At 45.3% G+C, this 17,500-nt stretch overlaps 1 protein-coding gene across 1 annotated transcript in view; it reads right to left on the bottom strand.

Moving 5' to 3' along the window:
• The window catches only part of diaph2 (diaphanous-related formin 2), a 417,030-nt gene that overhangs the window by 159,010 nt on the left and 240,520 nt on the right, over positions 1-17,500 (bottom strand). Inside the window, exon 21 of the mRNA XM_048230740.1 lies at positions 14,321-14,415. Within this exon, the coding sequence (XP_048086697.1) occupies positions 14,321-14,415 (95 nt within the window). The remainder of the gene's footprint in view (positions 1-14,320; positions 14,416-17,500) is intronic.

The following is a 17,500-nucleotide window of genomic DNA, read 5'->3' as shown; positions in this document are numbered from 1 at the left end:
AGACTACAAATTCTGTTTCATATGGAAAACCGATTGAGCATTTATTCTGATATCTTGATATCAGGCATAATTGTCATGTACATGTAAGCCATTTTTGTGTGAACTAGTTACCGGTAACTAGTAAGGGCCAAAATATGCACACTAGTTAACTAGTGGGAGCCAAAAGGCTACTAGTTAACTAGTGAACACATTTTAGCTTCACTAGTTAACTAGTGAGAGCCAGAAATGTCTACTAGTTAACTAGTAAAGGCCAAAATGCATACCAGTGAGCTAGTTGAAGGCTTTTGGGTCTCACTAGTTAACTAGTGACAGCCAAACATGTGCACATGTTTACTAGTGAAGGTAAAACACCTCACTAGTTAACTAGTTGCAGTAGGTCAATGTCACTAGTTAACTAGTGAACCATAAATGGCTTACTAGCTAGCTAGGTGATGGCAGTAGGCTCACTAGTTAACTAGCCTTCAACTAGCTGACTGGTATGCATTTTGGCCTTTACTAGTTAACTAGTGGACATTTCTGGCTCTCACTAGTTAACTAGTAAAGCTAATATGTGTTCACTAGTTAACTAGTGGGCATTTATGCTGTCACTAGTTAACTAGTGTGCACAAACATGGCTCACTAGTTAACTAGTTGACAAAAATGGCTTGCATGTTGGCCTGATATCAAGATATCAGAATAAATGCCCAAGCAGCTGGCCAAATTTCATAGAAGTTCACAAGTGGGAATTTGACATTCAGTAGTCAGCTAGTAAACATTTTTGTACCTTACTAGTTGACTAGTAAAATATAGAAGTCTTTAAACTAGTTAACTAGTGCACATTTCAGTGTCCACTAGTTAACTAGTGAACATGCTGAGCATTACTAGTTAACTAGTAAGATATGAAACATATGAACTAGTTAACTAGAGATAATTTGGGCCTTACTAGTTAACTAGTGAGCATTTTGGCTGTCACTAGTTAACTAGTTCACAAAGAAATGGCTCACTAGTTAACTAGTGGACAGAAATGGCTTGCATGTCAATTATGCCTGATATCAAGATATCTGAATAAATGCTCAATCGGCTTGCCATAGTTTCATTCTGGCATATGACATCTTCAAAAAAAAAGTCCAAAACAGGTTCGATAAAAATATATGCATGTGCAACAATATGTACATGCATATATATTAAGTAAGTATGCAAGTATATAAAGAAATAAACAAGTAAGCAAATAAGTCAGTAAGTAGGTAAGTAAATAAGTAAACAAACAAATATCCAGATTTTTTTTTTCACTTCCTCACATCCGTGTATGTTTTATCACTTCCCCCACATGTATGTGACATGTTCCACTGAAGAGCGTGGTGCACTCTACCCAGCAGGAGCTGCATGATTAATGACATCCAGCAGCATTTGCAGCTCTGAGGCTGAACCTGCCTGCAACCCATGAGCTCTGAACATGGCACACTACACCTGCCACAATCCTGCCTTTCAAGGCTCATCTCAGAAAACTTGCTTACATCTTCATGACAACCATCTACCAAAATGGCCTTCATCCTATTAAAGGGTTATTGGGAATCACAGTATGGGCTATATATAAGCTACTACCGAGAAACAGCTGGCTCCCATCACTCAGTGAGTTTAAAAAAAAAAAAAAAAAAAAAAAAAAAAAACACTATATAACTCCCACATTTCTCTTTACTTAACCACCACTAAAATACAGCATTTATGTTAGAGCAAATAGAGGAAGAACAGTACAGGCGTGTTTAAAATGGAACCTCATACTTCAGGAACAGAGTTGGCTTTCTGGTGAAACTTTTGCGAGTGTTTCCAATCGTCTGTAGTCTCTTTCAACTTCAGGCAAAAAGAGTACCCGTCTGTGCTCAAAAGAGGCAATTTTTACCTAGCATGTGCAACACCTTTGTGGGCTGTTGCTTTCTGCATTAGACTAATCTACTGTACAGAAGAGCTCTCCGGCATAATCCGAAAGCCATCACCATTAAACTAAATCAAACTAACACCTCTGGTGTGTGACGAAGGTTCAACAGTGTGGCCGACTGACAGGCGACAAACCAGTGATGGCAGATTCCGCAATCGCATTAAACTAAATGAGAAATAAAAAAAATGGATTATATTGGAGGTGGCAAAGGATAGAGCTGGCAAAGCCGACAGGACTGGCATGACATTAATTTCTGTGTTTCAAAAGACATTTCTGGAATCGTGGAGTGAGCGAGCACCTGTGCAGTCGGTTAAATTTGTCTCATGATTTCGCGGCCGGGTGGATTACAGAAACGTAATGTTAACCCGAAGGGCGAATGGGCCCGGAGTGGTTCTAATATTCTCCTTTTCCTCAAAAGACTCTGCCACTGGTCTATTCTGTCAAAACCTCATTGAATTATGACATTAAGTGGTTCTGTGTGTGTCACTCTGAATTTTTTAGGTCCCCTAGTGGATTTGCCGCGTGGTTACCCAGCATTCACTTCGCATTTTAGGATGTCACGAGTAAACCGATGTGGTCGTCACCAGGAACACTTCTCTGAATACATTCACTGCTCATCAGATACCTTTCGCACACAAGTTGGTCTCCATCTGTTGTGAACTTGTGAAACAGGGGAGGGGAGCGGCTCTATGCTCTAACACTACAGATGGAGCAGCAGCTCATATGCACTGTTACACACTTGCACATGCACACATACACAACACACATTGAGAAAAAGTGGAGCTATATTTTTACAAACAACACACACACACACACACACACACACACACACACACACACACACACACACACACACACACACACACACACACACACGTGCACACACTCACGCGCACACACACACACATGCACACACACGTGCACACACACAGAGACAGACATGCAAGACATCACACGCTACAAGACAAGACGCACACACGCCACAAGACGCAAGACACACACACACGCCAACACACACACACACACACACACACACACACACACACACACGGGAATCCAGCACAAGTCCAGTGCACTCAACTGTTCAGTTGAAAAGAGAGCCAAAAAAAAAGTTCTTTACCATCGTCTTAAATCCGCGTGCACTTTTTTGAGGGCCAACACTGTGTGCACTGCACTGCTCTGCACTGTTTGCTTTACACAGTGCCTTTGGGGGATTTTTCCCTCCTCTTCCTCCTCCTCCTCCTCCCCACTTGATCAGCATAATGCATTTCAGATCGGCCTGTTGAATTAGCATTTCATGCAGAAGGGGCTATATACACCATGCCAAAAACCGAGCCCCAATTAGGCTAAAGGGGGGGCAGAGAAGCTTCCCCTGCTTAAGTAGTAATCCGAAGGGCCTGCACTTCTCCATATCGGCCTGTCCCATATGTGCACTTTACACCATGCAAATGATGGGGAACAATGCTGCCAAGCTGCCCTCATCACCTGTTGTTAGTCTTCCCGAAGAAAAGGTTGGCACGAGTGCCCGGGCCCCGCAGCCAACCAGCAAGCCAGGTAATGAGGGCCAATGAATATGGATGATGGGGGGCGCCGCGCCGTGCCGTGCCACGACGGTGGGCGATTTGGGTGATTGACAAACAAGATAAATAATAATAACAAGCAAGGGCAGGACAATAAGCCTCGGCCACCGGCGCTAACGGCAGCACTGGAGGTGGGGTGAGCGAAGAGCACAGCCATCGCCCGTGTAGCGCGGCGAGTGGGCAGGTGAGCGGAGAGCACCGCCATCGCCCGTGTAGCGCGGCGAGTGGGCAGGTGAGCGGAGAGCACCGCCATCGCCCGTGTAGCGCGGCGAGTGGGCAGGTGAGCGTGGGGGGGTGGGGGAGTGATGGAGCCGGGCGAGAGAAGCAGGTGACGAGGAAGGAAGGTGTGCAAAGGCAGTGCGGCACTCCATACCAAGCAACACCTGCCATGAGATCTAAATTCAGATGCAGATTCAGATTCAAATTCTTTCAGATTCAAATGCAGGAGCCTATGTGAGCCTGTGTCATGCTGACATTATGCACTCAGACATAAAAGGGACTCGTCACTTGCACTGCAGGAGCCAGGCTAGGTCCTGAAATTATACTACAACTACAAAACTTGAAAGCTATAGAGTGCAGTTCATCTAAAACACATAGACATTTCAACAATGCATATATTTGATCAATCCAGGAGTTCATGAGGTAATAAAGACCCTTACATCTCCTGCCCTGACTACTGCACTATTCAAAGCAGCAGTGTTGTTATCTGACCAGGAAGATACCGAGCAGAAAGCATAGACTTTACTATAGACCTACCTAGCAACCTTATATCATTACAGACATAACTAGCTTGCTAACTGAGGTATTATGATGGCATGCTGTAATTATTTATACACATATCATAAAACTAGATTTACTCCCATCTCAACCCAAACTGTGAATTCTCTATTGATTGCTATCAAAAATATCCAAATCTTACTAATGCAGTAATTTACAGTATGAGCTACTTCCTCTCTCTGGGGGTCATTCTGAAAGGCTCCTGCATCAACCCAGTGACTGGGGATAAATTCAAATAGCACTTGCTAAAAAGAGAGACATGGATGGTGAAGAAGCAGCACATGGCGGTGCAGGTCGGTGAGGAGAGACGAGGAGATGGGATGGGGAAATGAAAACGGCCAGCCCTCTGCAACTTTACTGCCCACGCCAGCGACTGTGTTGTGGCCCGCGAATGGAGCACGGAGCACAGGAGATGAGAACAGTAATAGACACTGTTAGGAGTAAATTGAGAGAAGCTCTGGGGTGTTTTGTGCAAGGCGGCTCCTGATTTAGAAAAAAAAAAAAAAGAGGAAGAGGGAGAGGAAGGGGGGAGAGAGAGAGAGGGAGAGAGAGAGAGAAAGAGAGAGAGGAGGAGGAGAAGAAGAGAAGGGCAGTGGCAGGACAGGCGTGTGATTGGGGGGGCTCAGGGAGGCGAGGAGAGTGGACCAGAATGACAAGCATCTAATTATACTGCTGGCTGCAGCCCTCGCATGGATTACCCATAATCCAGCTTTAGGGGAGTGCATGAGTAACTTTTGATAGAATAAACACTCAATATGATGAAGATTATGAAGATTAAAAATAAAAAACTGAAATCATATCCTGGGAAATCCTTGGCCCTCGCACTACAGCAGTGTCGTCCTGTTTATGTGCAGGCAGAAGTGCGTGAGTGAGTCATTAAAGCAAAACTGCCCTACCATGACCACTCGGTGCTTCCCAGGGTGCGCGTGCACCCTCCTCTTAATGACTACATTTCAAAAGCTCACCAATGGGCGACGGCTAAATTAAGAAGACTGTGCTGCACAGTTAACAATATCAGGAGGATGAGTGCTAACTCGTACTGTATCATTAGGGGAGAAAAGTGGTGCTATTGAGCGAGAGTTATGCATAAAACAACATATACACCCTCCATTTTCGGGAATTCATCCTCTATGTTACATAAAGAATGAACCCTTTGATATTAAGCCCTGTGATTTCTTTAGATCTACATTGCTCTCATTTTTAATACTTCCTTCCGACATCAAATTTGCACACAACACATAATAATTACTAATTAAGCAATTAAAGCAGTAGAACAGTGTAGTCACAGTGTAGTCATTAGCCTTTCCTTTTGAAAGGGATATCTGTTAATATTAAATACATCAAACATTTTAAATCCATTTCTCTTATACTCAACCCCCACGGGGTGATTTCAGCCAGTGAGTTGCATAGTGAGTTGCATAGTGCATAGCTCCCACACAATCATACTCTACATAAAAACATACAGGCATGCACACACACACGCACACACACACAGGCACACACACACAGACACACACACGCACACACTCTCACTCACACACACACACACACACACACACACACACACGCACACACACACAGGCACACACGCACGCACACACGCACGCACACACGCACACACACACACACACACACACACTGATTAACTAGCTTAGGCGAGTTAAAATAGGCGACCCATCAGGCCAGCACTATAACTCCGAGCGTGGTAAACAAAATCGGATATTTCAGGCAGTAAATGCTCCCGCTAACAAACAAACCAGATTTTGTTCAAATCTACACACCTATGGCTACTGAAAAATGTAAGGTTAATTTAGCAAATGCTATTTTGAAGTGTTGTTTCAGAATTTCTTAACAAAAGTGGTGATAATTGGGGGTGTTACGAGTAAAATAGTTAATAATGGTAAAAACAGCACTTCTTCTCTCACTTCTTCACTCTTCTCTCCCTGCCGATTTACGGCTGATTTGTGGTATATCGATATGGAAAATGTAGTTATAGGTATACGGAAAATGTACTTGAGTAAAAAGTAGATTACTGGCTCAAAATCTTTCTCAAGTAATAAGTATTGATTTTGAAGTTTTTCAAAACAGACACAAACATGACAACCTTCCAGCAACGATTAGGCAATCTGACATGGAACCGTCAAGTGCAAAACATGCTTGAGTATTGCTCATAAGCAGTTCTTTCCAACTTCACATGGATGTCAGTGGGTGGGTATGAGGCACTGTGACAGACAGAGAGAAGTTGTTTTCCACACTGGGAGTTTTGTGGCACCATATGGTAAAACATCCCCTTCCTTAACCCAATTAGTTGCATACACAATAATTCAGCATTTAAAAACTATATGTGAATATACACATGCATCCACATTCAGTGTGGTTAATGTATCAGTATGCCCTCATTTGGAAAACAACTTTCCACAGAAACAGTGACTGAACAGCTGAGGAGCAGCTAAATTGTAGACCCCAGGCTTGAGGTCAGCACACACACACAGAGGGTGGGTGTTAAACTGGAAAGCATTCATCTGCATATTGCTACACTTTCTCCTTCTGTCAGTGTTGCTGTACTCGTTTGTAATTAGCAAATACTGAAGTAAAATAAAGACATGTACTGTAGAGGTTAGCAAAGTTTTTTAGCTACTCATATTAGTTGGATAATTAATTGATGGGCCTGTGTGTTTGTTTTAAAGAAACAGACTCTTTTCAATTACAGCCTTGCAAGTGTGGTGCTTCTGAAGCTGTCGTAAAATGTTAGACACCTATAAAAGTGTGTTTATCTCACCAGTGAGTAATGCTCTTGTCCTGCACGCTCTAGGCCAATTTGCTGGCGGTCTGGTATAGTATTGGCATAGTATATTATTATTATTATTATTATTATTATTATTATTATTATTATTATTATTTAGTTATTATTATTGGCATAGTATATTATTTGCTGGCGGTCTGGTGTAGTATTGGCATAGTATATGATTTGCTGGCGGTCTGGTATATTATTGGCATAGTATATTATTTGTCAGGATGAGAACGGATGGGTCTGTTTTTTTTTTAAGAATTAGACTGTTGGACAAAACGGAACACATCATCCTAATTGGCGATCACTCAAAAGCACTGTGTGTGTGTGTGTGTGTGTGTGTGTGTGTGTGTGTGTGTGTGTGTGTGTGTTTTGAAGGGTTGCTGGCTGGGGTCTTCAACATGCTGAAAAGGCTAATAGAGTACCGAAGTCTGACGTAGCGTTTCCATGACGGCAGAATCACTGGATCTAAACAAACTTTCGAAGTGGCTTAAATAGCATTGAATGTAGACATGTGGCACCATTTCTAGCTAATAAATTGTTTTAAATGTAGGCTATAGTTGTTTTCGTGCTTTACCTGCTAGGCAGCAGCTTACCCACATAATACGGATTCCCTGGCAGGTGTAATATAAAAAAACTAAATTCCAGTGGATATTTCACGTCTTCTCAAAGACTGGCGGCTGTTAAGAGTTTCACGGGTTTTGCCAAAAAATAAAGCCAAAACAGGTCCGTGAACTTAAGGATTTTAACCGCATGCTGTGAAGTTACATGCAGGTCTCTTTTACGGAGGAAACCCATGCTAAAATAAAACTCTGTAGTCACAAATTTGATTGTGTTGGTATGAATATATGTTGTAGTATGTGATTCCTACAGTGTAAAAAAAATATACTAACGTCTTAGAAACGTTGTAAAATTATTGAAATAGATTAAGAAAGCCACCGCTAATGGTGATTTCAATGGTTAGATTGATTTGTTTAGATCCAGTGAAATTGCTGCCTTGGCAACGCTACGTCATGGCTTCGGTCCTCTATTCTGTAGCACCAAACTGTATTGCAAAGTGCTGGCGGTGGAATGAGGGATTTCTTTTGGGTGGGCCCTATACTTGCTTTTCGGCAGCATGTTGGACGTTGTGTGGAGTGGAATATAGGTCCTTCATTTAAATAGTTTCTCCTTGCGGTTCAGTTTTGAACAAGGTCTGTAGTTAGAATTGCTTAGGAAGACCTGTTTGGACACCATGTGTCAGGCCTGTCTATCTCAGCTGGAGTTTCATGATAACGGTAGTATTGATGCTAGAGCTGTATGTTTCTTTTCCCAGCTGAGATGTAAGGGGCCTCTGGTAGTAGGACTTTAGGACTCTTTGAGACCTAATCTGCTGTAGGTAGGTGATGATACGAGTCTGTTATGAGCTGTTTTTTTTCCATGTTTATGGTCAAACCAAGGCGAGTGTGTGCCCTGGCAAATGCATCAAGTATGCACTAACTCCTGATGGGTCTATTAGTGGTATTAGTTGAAGGGAAGGTACCAGACAAACCACAACTCAAAAAAGACCTACAACGTGGATGGAGAGTTGTATCACGCAAACATGCACATTGTCGATGCACAATCGATGCACACACACACACACACACACACACACACACACACACACACACACACACACACACACACACACACACACACACCTTAGTGCCTTAGTGACTTATGTTTTATTTGCCACAGTCAGAACATAGAACACTCCTCTTTCCTGAAGATCTCTTTTTTTTTGGGAGGCAATCAAAGACATACATACACCAACACAATGGCACTACACTGTAACATCTGTACCCTCCACTATATGGGCAAGGCAGTCGACCTCAGAGAGCTATTATGGATACATACATTGTTTGGCTTTGGGAAGCGTGGTTGGCAGCAGCTATGGAAGGACATGGACCAAAACGCTGCCATGATGATAGCTAAGCTAATCCAAGCCCTCCGTCTGCCCCAAAGCTCCAACTCTCCACTCGCCAAGCCCAGAGGGAGGCCCAGCCTCACGGGGGTCTGTGAGAGACTCAAGGGGAAGCTGAGACGCCCGGCTCCCTGGCTGCCCCCAAGCAGGGGCTCGGATCTCTGTTTTCCTGTCAATTATCACCAAAGCCAAACCACCGCCAGAGCCAAAGCTGGGATGGATACTGCAAAATGCAGGCAATCTGTGTCCCTGAAACACAGAGACCCTCTCTTCTCTCCTTCTGCCTTCTTTTCTTTAGAGGAATAGAGAGAAAAAGAGAGAAAGAGAGAGAGATAGAGAGAGAGAGAGAGAGCCAGAAAGAGTGAGAGAGAGAGAGAGAGAGAGAGAGAGAGAGAGAGAGAGCATAAATCCTCATCCACGTGCTTCACTCCATCAGCCATGCCCACCTCCCACCTGCTACACACTAGCTTTCATGCTGACTAAGATTAATGTCAGCAAGTGTCATCTGCCTTAGCTGTGAAGAATGACATACAAAAAAAAAACACAGAGCAGAGTGCAATCCTCAGCGTCGGATAAAGGCATGAAGGCATAAAGGCATGAAGGCATAAAAAGGGAGTGAGGTTGGGTTGGGTGTCGGGGCCGAAACCTCTGGTTGGTGACCCCTGTCAGAACGCTAACAAAGGGAGCGTGGTGCCCAAAACCTGCCGCTGCGCTAGCGCCGCTGGTGAAAAGCCGAGAGGGGACGCGCTTGGCCGTTTGGCGCCCACAACAATGGCGGCTCGCACGTGCCTCCGTACTGCTCGGCGGGCTCCGTCACTCAGCCACAGAGTCATTCCACCCCCCTCCACACACACCTCCCCCTCCAACCCCTTCTTTCACACACTCTGTGCCTGGTCTTCAAAACAGCAACAATGCGGCCCCTGCAGGCCTTGTTCTCCTCTGCGCCCGAGCCCCCTGACAGCGGAGAGAAGACCTTTGGCTCCGTGACGGTGGCACGTTTCCCCCTATTGAGACGGCCAAGTGGCCATTCCACACCACCTCCACACAGCTGACACTTTTGTTTACCTGCTTTTGTTTACTGTTGCTCTGCTTAAGGCTTTATGGAGCTGTGTATGAGTTTGAGAGGAAGGGTAAGTGGGGGAAGGGTGTGAGGACACCCTATACATGTGCTACAGACAGAGAGAGAGAGAGAGAGAGAGAGAGAGAGAGAGAGAGAGAGAAAACAGGTCAGACACACTGTGATGACCTCTCTCTCTCTCTCTGTGCTCTGTGCTTATCTTTCTTCCCTTTTCTCTTTCTCTAGCTCGCTGACTCTCCCCTTGTGAATAAATCTGTGATCGGATGTGCAGAGCGGGTGACTGAAGGAGGCCATCTTTCCTTGCAATCGGACGGTGAGGCGAGAGTGCAGTGACAGCTGCAAAGTGATTGCTTGTGTGATCGTGTGTGTGTGTGTGTGTGTGTGTGTGTGTGTGTGTGTGTGTGTGTGTGTGTGAGTGCACGCGCCATTGCATCGGCAGATTCGTATAGACAGGGGATGGATGGCAATGCAACGCATGTCTGGCGGAGTTCACAGACCTGTATATCACAGCCAGCCTGTGATGAGCCTTAATGCAGAGTAAGGGGAACCAATCAAGTCCAATATCTCGCGCCGGGGAAGGAGGTGAGTCATTGTGCAAGCACATCAGGGAGGACACCCACACACACGCACACACACTCACACGTGGCATGGTGGCTCTGAGAAATTCAGAGCATCACGCATGTCAGCACAGCCATGCGGAGATGTGCTTGGATATGGATTCATGTACATTAATGGAGCCCGGCTCTCTCTGACATGCTGCCCTCCGACATGCTGATGAAAGAGGGAGAGAGAGAGAGAGAGAGAGAGAGAGAGAGAGAGAGAGAGAGAGAGAGAGAGAGAGAGAGAGAGAGAAAGAAAGAGAGAGAGATGGCCTTTTGAACCTGATGGTTCCATCGTTGCTTGCCAACACGCAGGACTGGACTACAGTCTCAGCCCCTGATCTTGAAGCCGTGTGTGTGCTGTCGCTCTCCCCATCTTATCTGGCCCATGACGGTCACTCGGACTCCAACACGAGGCCCGTGACATCTCCTTGACCACGCGCTGAAGGAGGGTCACACAGAACTCCACTGAACAGTTTATCCTTTAGCCTCGACTGGAGGCAAAGGCACAAGCAACATGGTGTGTGTGTGTGTGTGTGTGTGATGATGTGCAGTGTGTGTGTGTGTGTGTGTGTGTGTGTGTGTGTGTGTGTGTGTGTGTGTGTGTGTGTGTGTGTGCTGCGTGTCCATGTGTCCATGTGTGTGACAATGTGCAGTGTGTGTGTGACAATGTGCAGTGTGTGTGTGTGTGTGTGTACATGTGTGAGTGTGTGAGTGTGTGACAATGTGCAGTGTGTGTATGCATGTGTGTGTGTGTGTGTGTGTGTGTGTGTGTGTGTGGGTGGTGATTGGCGTGTGGGCTGCGACTAGGCCATTTAATGTGATTAATGAGATAGAGGAGAAGTGAAGCAGGAGAAAGTGGATCCCTCCCAGGGAACCAAGTCATTCACTGCGGGAAGCCGCAATCGGCTGCAGCCCCATTCAATTCACACACACACACAAAGACACAGACACACACACACACACACACACATGAACACACAAACGCATACACACAAAACGAGCATAAAACACACCCCATGTCTTCTCAGCATGACCCCAGATCAGCGCCTCAATATGAGCACCCCGACCCAGTCGTGCCTGCCAAGCCAACCTGCAGCAAGACACTGCAGCAGGCCTTTTGTGTCTCCAGAGCACAGAAACGCCAGAGCTTTAAAATGGGAGGCCCGTTCCATTACTGTGGTGGAGGTGCTAAGGCAGAAAGTGAGGTGAGAGGTGTGTGTGCGTGTGTGAGAGATTGTGTGTGTGTGTGTGTGTGTGTGTGTGTGTGTGTGTGTGTGTGTGTGTGTGTGTGAGTGTGTGGAGACAGACGGGGGACAGACAAGGAAGAGGTGGGCGTTCAGTGGCTGTGTTGACACACGGATCTCTCCTGCAAAGAGAGGCGGGATATGGGAAAAGGTCATCGCTTTAACTCCGCTGCTGCACCACAAAGCGACAGGGGCCGTAGCCCCCCCCCACACACACACACACCATACACCATCCATCCCCACTCCCTCCCTCCACACACACACACACACCATCCATCCCCACTCCCTCCCTCCACACACACCACACACCATCCATCCCCACTCCCTCCCTCCACACACACACACACACACACCATCCATCCCCACTCCCTCCCTCCACACACACATGGGCAGGACCACCAGCCAATTAAAGGTTATCGGAGCTCAGAATAAGCACTCCTGCAGGGCCCGCCATGGGCGCCCATGTCTAAATATATTCCAGCTTTTCTGGCCGGCGCACTTTCTTTTCCCGCCTCCCTCCTCTGTCTTCACAGCGCCAAGGAGCGGCTCACAAGTTGGGCCGGAAAAAAAGGAGGGACTGGTGGTACCTACACGCTGTTGCATCTTCAAAAAGAAGGAGCCTGATGCGCATGGGAGGAGGGTTTATCTCGGCCGGCGTAAAAAACCCACACGGGATCCTCTTCCAATGTGTGAGTGTGTGTAGAGGACTGGCAGAGAGGGGTAAGACCCATCAGGGCAAAGGGCACCAACATGGTGGTGAAATTCTTGAGTCTAAGACATGCAAAGTGTACAACGGAACCCTAACATAAGTAATTAGTCTGATTAGAATCGAGGTGTGGAACTGGACAGATCCTCTCTTAACACAAAGATACAGGGGAGACATGGCTGGGTGGGTGGGGGGGGGGCGGGGTTGTGGCATTAGAGTAGGCAATCTGCTGAAAGGAGAGGGTGGCCTGGTGGAGAGTGAGATCAGCCCTCTCGCTGACAAGCAAAGGTTCCCTTACCTCAGGAGACCCCCGCCCCTGGCAATTACCACGCTTAGCGCCACAAAGCAACAGAAAACATTTTCAATGAGCAGAGCCTCCAGGAAGATCATCAATCTTCTCCGGAAGACAAAGACGCGGCGGATAGGAGGCTGGAGCCGGGCTGAATTTGCCAAGCCTCGGCCCCCTACCATTTATAATCACTGGATGAATGGAAGACCCTATGGCGAGTGTGTGTCTGGGTGTGTGTATGTGTGTGTGTACGTGTGTGTCCGCGAGACGGATATAGAGCGAGAGAGAGAGAGTGTGTGTCTGTGTGTGTGTACATGTGTGCAACCAGCCTGACTTGTGTCAAAGATGTAAAAAGCAGTTTTTAAAAAGGAGGTCAGCTGGCACCAAAACTAGACAAAACACCCTGATGACTGCACACCGGGGCGCAGACGCCTCTGAAAAATGAGAGAGCACAACGGCACAAATATACCAGCGGGTCCGCACCCTATCACAGGCACAAAGGCACTCTCTGTGGCGCTCTTTCAGCACACACACACACAGAAGGAGACAGACTGAGAGAGTGGGGCCGATGTACAAAGACAGTGCGGATACTGAGTTTCTCTGTCCGCAGAAAGCAAACGCTGCACCTTGTCATACTCCGTGGAATTGAGGAAGATTTCACTTCTTTCACTTCATCAGGAAAACATTACCGCCCCTCAAACATAATCTGCAGTGGCCATAACTGAGCGGAATAATTCAATCACAAACGCCGTTGAATGGAGTCTACTGATGACAACATGAAAATTAATCAAATAGCTTACGCTTACAATAAGACATCAACAAGCAAAGCGATAAAAGCAACAAACACACACACACAGCAGTAGTTCTACTACATAGAAAAAAATACTAATTTTTTTGTGCACACTGGCTATGAAATATGTAATAGTCTAGTCTAGCTGGTAGGGGAGTGGATGACTTGAAAACGGAAAGTAAGACAGTAGAAACGCAAACAGAAGTTATGGTTGCTTTTGACATAGTACAAAGAAGCAACACTGGTGCTCTGGATACTGACTGTTGTCTCTGAAAGTCTCTCTTATTGACACAATTAACCACAATTTGGCTTCTGTTTGCTTTTAAAAGGTGTACATTTTTCACTGCAAAACATATGCGCGCAAAACACGTATGCTGGAATATCGCTTTTAACACTTCTCCTCCCATAAATGCATACAGTATGCATGGTTCACCATTCTGCGCAACATGGGCATGCAAAATGCACTTCATCCATGTGAGGTCTGCTCATACATATGGTGGCATGTTTTAAGGTGCACGTAACGTCTGAAACAGGCGATCATTTCTTAGTACAACTGGGCCAGAGAGAGAGAGAGAGAGAGAGAGAGAGAGAGATCCGATTTACACTCACCTGGATTAAAGATTCACTCAGCCTCTCCTCGTCCACCTCCAGCACAATGTCTCGAATCTCTTCGTACGGCAGCCGAAACGATCCCAGGAAAATTGCTGCACAGGCACAAAGGACAGAGGAGCCATTTACTTTTTTTGTGCATGTTGCATTAGATGGTTGAGTTCAAAAAACCCTTTAAAACCCTGTGGTCTTCGGGCACAATGACCTTGGAGCAAAGCCTATACTTACCAAAGCCAAGTCTCAAACACTGCCAGATTTCAATTGTAATCTTTGTGTTATATTTTTGTGACAAATGCAAGGGTCAAGAAGACACATCACTTTGTTTTGAAAGTGACAATGGAGGGGAAAAACACTTCATTACAACAGGATAAGTAAAGAGGAGAAAAGATTAGGCTGTCCTCATCCTGAATTTGGCTACGCATAAAAATAAATACAAAATAGGAGCAAGAAATAACACCTTGCGGTCTTCATTAGCAACATTGTACCTATCTGAATGCCAGGTGCTAATGAGATCATAAGGAGGGCCTAAAAAACAGTGACGTGATATTCACCACAACAGTATCGTTTCCAGGGACCTTCAAAACGTTTCCTGGGTTTTCTCTAGTGTATGTTAAGCATCTCCAAATCTCTGAATGAGATATTTTAAAAATATTTAGCTTTTACCTCACTGGATAGTGTCCCATGCCCCCAGTACTCCCTGTTTTTCCACTGAAAGTTTCCTCTAAAAGTCCTGTGTGTGTGTGTGTGTGTGTGTGTGTGTGTGTGTGTGTGTGTGTGTGTGTGTGTGTATGTGTGTATGTGCGTGCGCGCGCGTGTGTGTGTGTGTGTGTTGCTTTCAGTTGGGACAAATTTGCAGGTTTTTATTTCACAAAATGCAAAAGACAGCAAGGACACAAGCGTTGTATTAGCAATGGTGCGAGGAGTGTGAATGAAACACCTATCCTGACACTCGAAAAAAAAAAAAATCCCCTCTAATATCCTGAAATAGGCAGACAGACACATTTTCCATTTTATCATTCTTTACTTTTCTCTGCTTCTCTTTGTTTTGTCATATCTTTCACTCTCCCTTATTTTCATGAAGAGTGATAAGGTTTGACATGGTTTGAGAACCCCAAGGTAAGCCAGTTCTCGCCATTAAAGCATTCAGATGAATCACAAAGAATCACATATGATGTAATTTTATAGCAATGGGGTGAGTTTTAGTGAGGAATATTTCAATCCACAGGTCCACAAGTATTACTGTTAAACCAGTTCATATTTTGCTACTGCTTTTTTTGTTTTCTTTTGTGCTGACTATTCACTACATGAAATACCTGCATCCTGAGTCACACAGATTGGTGAGACACATAAAAATGAGGCTTGTAATAACAAGCCTTTTATAAGCTAGAGTCGTGATTAGGTTTCCTGAGTTCTGTGTTCACCAATGCACTTGGCAAACCACTGGCTCGCTCTGGCCGTATCTGTTTGTCATAGTTAATGACTCCCAGACATCATGTGGGCCTGTGTCCTGTAACTGGCAGGGATGACTTCATCTTCAGCCTCCCAGAACTGACCTGGATTCACAAGGCAACCACTTCCTCTCTCTCTCTCTCTCTCTCACACACACACACACACACACACACACACACACACACACACACACACACACACACACGCACACACACACAGCCCAGCACCCTAAGGCCCGCTTCAGCTGGCTGGCCTTCCAATTGAGGATGGAGAGGAGGAGGATGAGAGAGAGGAAGAGGGATGAGGGGGAGGGAACAGCTGAGGGCCCACTGTGTGTGTGTTGATTCAGCTGCATCTTGTTCCCCGAGAAGCGACGGAACAAGAATAATACACAGGCCTTCTCAAGAGCTTATCAAGGTTTAAGGGCCAATCTCAATTCTCTATTTTACCCCTTCCCCTTCCCCTTAGTTTTGCGTGCACGGAGATTTAAGGGCTATCTCAATTCTCATTTACTGATCGAGGGGTAGGGATAAGGGCAAGGATAGATACCCCTTAAAACCAAGCAAGATCGGGAGCTTACTTGAAACCGAGGGGTAAGAGAAATACCCAACATGCACCGCTCACACCGGAAAAACAAGCACACCGAGATATTCATTGACATGAAATGTTGGCATTAATAAGGATTATAAAATTAAAATGGTAATTGTTTTATGTTGCATTCAATCTTGTGACCATATATTGAAGGTCCTGTTCTTCACGAGGAAGTTTTCAAAAAATCGCTGTTTTGTGAATGTTAACAGCACATCATTATTTTGTGAATGTCTCGTGATTTTACATATTTCCATGTCTACCCTTGAATTGGCAGCATACCATATCAGAAATGTAAAGTCAACAGCAGCTAAATTAGCTGAACTTTTTACCGTTAGTCTGATATGAATGCTGCATAGGCCTACTGCCGACTCCGCATAGGCAGGTAGCGATTGCTTCTGATGTCAAATGCGACCATTTGGATATTATTGTAAAATATCAAAGGAGGTTGTGGGATGTTTACATAGCATACTGCATGTTTATTTTGTCCCCATCCCTGTTTCATTCACCCGGACCAAGGTAGGCTGCTGACGAACATAGGCACGTTCAGCTGTTGTTGAAATAATTCCCTGAACGGTTTTATTCTGAGCTGAAAATGCATTTTATAGCCTATTTGACAGAAGACAGGTTGCTAGTGACAAAATATTAGCTTTCAGTGTGTATGCGATCTCTGTAAATTCACGTTAATTCAAGTGTTTCAATCATCCAGCTCTCCCTTATGGTTGGCTAGTGGTATCTCATTTCAAAGGGAATATTCTTCACCCTATGTCTTGCCACTCGGTTTAGAGGGACAAGGGCTAGGGGTAAGATGAAGGGATAGGGGAAGGGGTAAAACAGAGAATTGAGATTGGCCCTAAGTCTGTGAGTAAGGGCATAGCTGTGTGTGTGTGTGTGTGTGTGTTGTGTGTGTGTGTGTGTGTGTGTGTGTGTGTGTGTGTGTGTGTGTGTGTGTGTGTGTATTTACATGTAAGCATGGAGGGGTGGAGAGAAGGATGGCGGTGTCTAAGAGGCTGTGTTGAGTGAGTGAGAGAGAGATACGTTTTTTTTTTTTTGCTCTTAATGCTTTGGCAATATTGTAACCTGAACATTCATGCCAATAAAGCACAATGAATTGAATTGAATTGAATTGAGAGAGAGAGAGAG

Source organism: Alosa alosa, chromosome 21, assembly GCF_017589495.1.
Source record: "Alosa alosa isolate M-15738 ecotype Scorff River chromosome 21, AALO_Geno_1.1, whole genome shotgun sequence".
Lineage (NCBI taxonomy): Eukaryota > Metazoa > Chordata > Actinopteri > Clupeiformes > Clupeidae > Alosa > Alosa alosa.
Note: the sequence above shows the minus strand (reverse complement) of the source record. Positions and strands in the feature narration are given on the sequence as shown.